The following is a 6,354-nucleotide window of genomic DNA, read 5'->3' as shown; positions in this document are numbered from 1 at the left end:
TGTGTGTGTGTGTGTGTGTGTGTGTGTGTGTGTGTGAGAGTGTGTGTGTGTGTGTGTGTGTGTGTGAGTGAGGTTATTACAGGACGAACAGTGAGAGCTGTTGAGCTCGTATTAGCATATTCATGAGACAGTGACACACTCCATTGTGATTTGCTGCCTGCGGCGATGTGGAGGACATTAAACAAGAATCAGTCAAGAGCTTACATACACTCACTCACTCACTCACACAGACACACACACACACACACACAGACACAGTCAATGAAGGAGCGTCAGGCGAGCTCGTGTTTGTACCTGCATGATGATGAGTAGGTCAAAGACCAGGATGAAGGAGGCCAGGAACGCTCTGGAGACCTCGTCGCTCGGCAAGAAGCCGCGGTTCAGGTTATCCCACCTGATCCAGTCCGTACTGATGACCAGAACCACCACAGAGGTCAGAGAGAACAGCACCGTCCTGACAAACACACACAGCAGCACTCACTCACTACCAGCTCATAGAGACCTCATCAATGAGTCTGAGAGTCTGTTTTTTTTTTAAAATAAATATATTTTTAAAAAAAAGTTAAAACAAACTAATAAATACAACGATGTGAGATGGGATGGTTGAAAAGTAAAAAAAAAAAAAGTAAATACAAAAACAAATACAATATAATAATTAAAGCTGCAAGCAGCGATGAAAGGGCCCTCGCACCCGGGCAAACGGAGCAATTCCAATAGGGTCCTCACACCATCGGTGCTCGGGCCCTAATAATATAATATAATATAATATAATATAACATTTATGTATTATATTTATATATCATGGTAATATTAAAATTGTATTAACAATAAAATAAACTTTAATACATTTAAAATTAACTAAAATTATATTAATAATGTATATTAATATATGAATGTGAACCACTGACAATACAAAAAACACTTTAATGAGTTTTGAATTATTGTTTGTTTGTTTATGTCTTACTTCATTTGCAGATTTTTTTTTTAATTAAGAGTCTTTTTTTTGTACTTGTTTTTTTTTTATAAAAAAAAAATTGTTTACAGTTAAAATGGCAATCAACAATCAAACTGTTATAAAATATATATTAAATATGCATTTTTGAAAATTATTTCATATTAAAAATTGCGACAGTCATCTTCCACTAAATTTAATTTTGATTTTGACTAATTAAAGATATGATATTAATACAATATGAATGTGAACGACAAAAATGATATTTTAATGTCTTACTGCGCTGGGAGATTTTTCCACGTGTTTTTAATTCGTTTATTCTTCACAATAATTCTCCAAAGTTCACTACATCTGTTTATTTGAAAACTTTCTTTAATAATATTACTCATTTCATAATGCTGCCCTTGTGAATGATTCATCAGTGCAATGTTTTTCTAAAGAAAATTAATTTTCATTTACAGTTAAAATTACAACTTGTAAATTAAATCATATTAATTATTAAAAATGCATATTAAAATATAGTTAATATGCATTTTTTTAAATAATGCATATTAAAAATTGCAATATTCATTTACCACAAAAATTTTAATGATTCATCAGTGCAATGTTTTTGTAAAGAAAATTAATTTTCATTTACATTTAAAATTACAACTTGTAAATTAAATCATATTAATTATTAAAAATGCATATTAAAATATAGTTAATATGCATTTTTTAAATAATGCATATTAAAAATTGCAATATTCATTTACCACAAAAATGTATTGCAAATTAAACATTACATTAATAATAAAACAAATATACTATATTAATAATTTATATTTAATATAATATGAATGCAAACTACTGGAACTGCAAAAAAAAAGAGTTTTGAATGAGTATTTTTGTCTCTGTTTTAGCTCTTAATATCTCACACACTCTTGCTTCTAAAGTACATTAATCTTGTTTCATGGATTTATATATATTATAATACTGAAGAAATGCAGATATAGTGAGAATGAACGAAGTAAGCTTTAGTAAAGGCTGTGATGTGCATCGGGGTCAGAGGTCGCGTTGTCGAGTGTGTTTTCAGGGTCAAAGTGTGTGTTCGGTCACGTACAAACGCAGCGGCGCTGATCGATTTTCTGCTGCGCGAGTCTTTAATTAAACGTGCTGATAATGGAAACAAGCATTAAAATAACATTATTAACTCACACACAGTTTAACGGCGTTTGTTATTCCCATATTAAGGATATTTTCAGAGGATTTAACCCATAATGACAGCAAACACACACTCAAATCTCATTCCTAATGTAAGATAATCATGTTTACATTGACCAGAGGCTTTAAAAGCACACATTATTCGTCAAAACCTCGTCTCGAAATCCTCCTTTTATGAGCAGGGCTGCTGTTTTGGGTGCATAAACCTGCATTGAACTCGCTTTAATAATATTATTTATTTATCATATATCTTAATCATGTGCTTATTGTGAAAGATTCATCGAAAGGAAACAAATGTTTTTGTTCACCGTTCAAATTAAACACTGTAAATAATACTGTAAATAATTAACAAACTGCATATTAAATATTAAAATATAATTAGAATTATTAAAATTCACAAGGAATTACAGTAATTATAATGATAAAATATTCATAAATAATACATGAAAATATATTATTAATTATAATTATATTACTGTTAAACTTATTAACAAATAATTAAAAACTAAAATGATTCAATATTAAAATATATATTTAAAGTAACTGCATATTAAAAACAGCAAGCCATTTACTACTACATTTAGTTTCGATTATGACCAATTAACATTATATTAATAATTATAATATTATTACATTATAATTATAAAATAGAATCAATATGTTAATAAATACATAAAGTATTATTTATAAAAAATATTATTATTACATATTAATAATTATTATAATAAAAAATATTTTAATAATAATTCTAATTTAATGTGACTACTAAAACTGCAAAAATGGCATTGTAATGTGTTTGTGTAATTTTTTCATTAAACTTATTTATGATTCAAAATCTGCTAGTATATTTGTTTATTTTAAAACTTTATTTAATCATTTAAATTATTTCTTTATAATGTCGTTATTGTGTATGATTCATCGGTGCACGTTTTTCTTAAGAAAATAAATTTTTGCTTACAACTAAAACTACATCTTGTAAATTAAATCAAATTATTATAAATTGCATATTAAATATTAAGCTATATTTAATATAAATTAAAAAATAATAATAATTGCATACTAAAAATTGCAATAGCCATTTACCACTAAGGGCTAAAGATTTACTAAACAGGGCAAATTAGCTCGAGAGCGCAATTCCAAAACAGCGCCGATGGGACTGACAACGTGCAAATTAAAGAACACAGACGCGATTAACATCTCATTTGCATATCGACCAACGCAATATACCAAGCACAGCGCAAATTAGCGTAGTCGCAAATAAGCAGAGCCGATGCTCATCAGGGGCCTCATTTATAACCGTTGCGTACGCACAAAAAGAGCCCTGAAAGAGGTGTACGCTACTTCCGCCGCGAAATTTGGGATTTATAAAAACAAACTTGACGGGAAAATTTGCGCACCTGCACGCAAACTCTGACCCATGCGTACGAACTCTTTTTCCTGGAGTGAGAAAATTAATGAAGTAAAAACAACGATTTTAAGCTCTGTTTATATACATTTACGTTAAATATTCCACTCTCATATGGAGATAAGGACAGAAATTATATAAAGTCATTACGCAGAACTTAAACCAAAATTATATGAATTTAGACATCTTTGTAGTAAATGCGCTCGATCACTTTTCCTCTTTTATTGACAGTGAGGAGTGCTATAGGTGCACAATAATTCATCTTTAAACTGAAGTGCAGATCTCATCTTATGAGAAAATAGTTTTTAGCGAGAACAATGATCAATGACGTGCACTTACGTCGATATTATGGCGGACACTGCTGGATTCAGTGGTCGAAGCGCAGGTTCTGGCGTACTTTTGTGCGTACGCAAAATCTAGTTTTTCAGCGTACGTACACTTTTAGGATGAAATCTATTCTACGGAGAGTTTTATAAATGAGACCCCTGGTGCGGGTGATCTACTTACGACGCAGGTGCAAAATAGTTTAAGATGTGCTTTTTTGGGCGTTAAATAATGGCGCAAATACCAGTAATTTGACGAGCGCGATTGTTAGTAAATCACATTGCGTGATTTATTTTAATTCTCTCCTCCCATAACTTTTGCGTCTGAAAGGGAAACTCTTACAAATGCATATTCAATAAGGTCAGGCGCAAAAATAACTGTCCACGCCTAATTCTTCAGTACTATTTTAACGCCAAATGACCGTTTGTGCTGGCACAAGCTGTTAGTAAATCTTTTGATTGAGACACATGAAACCTATTTTATTAATCACCGATTCCATACACGCCGTTTAATTTTCCCTTCTGAGGCTGGAGCGGATACAGCTTCAGTCTCGATTCTGATTGGTTGTTTCTGACGGGATCACATCATCATCTCACCAGAACAAAACAATGCGGTTGTGCCCCCGTCTCCACAAGTTTCTGGCGCTCCGGCCCCAGTCCGGATAATGAGTGTCCTGCAGCATCATGTCTGTTACCTTGGAAACAAACAAACAAACAAAAACAAACAAACAAACACTCCTTATTGACTTTCACAGCGACTGAGCTCAGAGTCATAAAAGAGTCAAATAAAGAAAAGCTATTCAATATCCACAATGTTTTCAATGTAATAAAGTTCAGCATATCTATTTTTTTTTGTTGTATCTATCTATATTGATAAAACAAAAAAGTGCTAATTTAAAAAATAATTAAAATGTGAAAGTAGTGAAAATGGAAAATATAAAATTAAATCTATTTAAGAATGTTAACAAAAAAAATCTAAAATTCTAATTCTAAGTTTCTCAGTGACATTAAAGTAACACTGGACTGTCATAAATATTCTAAATATATTTATGTATGTATGCGTGTTCAGTATATCTGTTTTTTTATTTTCTTCAACATTAATTATTAATAACATTGTGAATGATTCATCAGTGCACGTTATTCTAAAGAAAATTGTTTTGTGTTTAGTTAAAATACACAACGTAAATGAAATCAAATCAGTGTTATTTTAGTGTCACTGAGATAGTGTTTTGTATTCATATTTTGAACTGGTTTTGGTTTTTATTTTTATATTTTCTGCATTTTAATTTTGCTTTGTGTATGTGTGTGTGTTTTTAAATATAGTTTTTATTGCAGTTTTAGTTCATCTTGCTGATGTAAAAAAATTATCTTTTTTTTTGCATTTCACGTTCATGTCAAATGGATAACAATTTCATGCAAAATATTTAAATATATTTAATATATTAAAAACTGCAATAGTCATTTACCACTAAACTGAGTTTAGCTTATGACAAATTAAACATTTTACTAATAATAACATAAAACATATTATGTTCCTTTACATTAATATAAATGTATAAACAAATAAATTCATAAAGATTATTTAAAATATGTATGACATCAAGGTATATTTATTTGCATGATGGTTTGTCAGGTGCACTAGAGTTGTGCCCTATGGAGTGTGCACACTGCGCAGGGACCCGTCTAAGGTCACCCTGATGACGATCTGATCCTCACTTTGATGTCAGATGTTTGTTTGCTGTGTGTCCTTCTGTGAACTTGGGAAAACCTCTTTTCAGAGTCGATGAGCGCTGTATCCACACGACTGTCAACATCTATAACGCTGTTTAGAAACAGACAGTGAAGATACGCTGAAGTAAACACAGTGTGTCAATCAGTTTGAGTGGCACCTGTCAGTTTGACCGCTGCTCTTGTGAAGAGATCTTTAAATAATTCCACTTTTAATGAAGCATTAAAAGCCAACATGGGATCAAAAGAAGCTATTTAAAATTAATATTTATAATATATTTATATATGAATATTTATAAATATAAATGTATAAACAAATAAATTCATAAAGATTATTTAAAATATGTATGACATCAAGGTATATTTATTTGCATGATGGTTTGTCAGGTGCACTAGAGTTGTGCCCTATGGAGTGTGCACACTGCGCAGTACCCGTCTAAGGTCACCCTGATGACGATCTGATCCTTCACAGGAGAAAGACTGAAAGCCGTGAGGAGGGAAGGAGAAAGTGAAATAAATCTGTGCAGATGAAGGACTGAATTAATGGCATGCAGAAGCCGTCTCGATTCAGCACTTTTAGACGCTCCTTCGCCCTTCCTCTCACTCTTCATCCCTCGCTTTTCTCCTCCTCTCCTCTCTTTTGTTCATCCGGTCATATATTAATATGCGGTCTGAATACCAGGAATACTAATGCACCGAACACACACACACACACACACACACACATACACACACACACACACACA

The 6,354-nt window shown here is 31.6% G+C and overlaps 1 protein-coding gene across 1 annotated transcript in view; it reads right to left on the bottom strand.

The window, feature by feature from the left end:
- Positions 1-6,354, bottom strand: part of tmem117 (transmembrane protein 117) — a 64,754-nt gene that overhangs the window by 13,892 nt on the left and 44,508 nt on the right. Inside the window, exons 5-6 of the mRNA XM_016515730.1 lie at positions 4,478-4,575; positions 295-454 (exon numbers count right to left, since the gene is read on the bottom strand). Of these exons, the coding sequence (XP_016371216.1) occupies positions 295-454; positions 4,478-4,575 (258 nt within the window). The remainder of the gene's footprint in view (positions 1-294; positions 455-4,477; positions 4,576-6,354) is intronic.

This window comes from Sinocyclocheilus rhinocerous, unplaced genomic scaffold (genome assembly GCF_001515625.1).
Source record: "Sinocyclocheilus rhinocerous isolate Xijiao unplaced genomic scaffold, SAMN03320098_v1.1 scaffold116, whole genome shotgun sequence".
Classification (NCBI taxonomy): domain Eukaryota; kingdom Metazoa; phylum Chordata; class Actinopteri; order Cypriniformes; family Cyprinidae; genus Sinocyclocheilus; species Sinocyclocheilus rhinocerous.
Note: the sequence above shows the minus strand (reverse complement) of the source record. Positions and strands in the feature narration are given on the sequence as shown.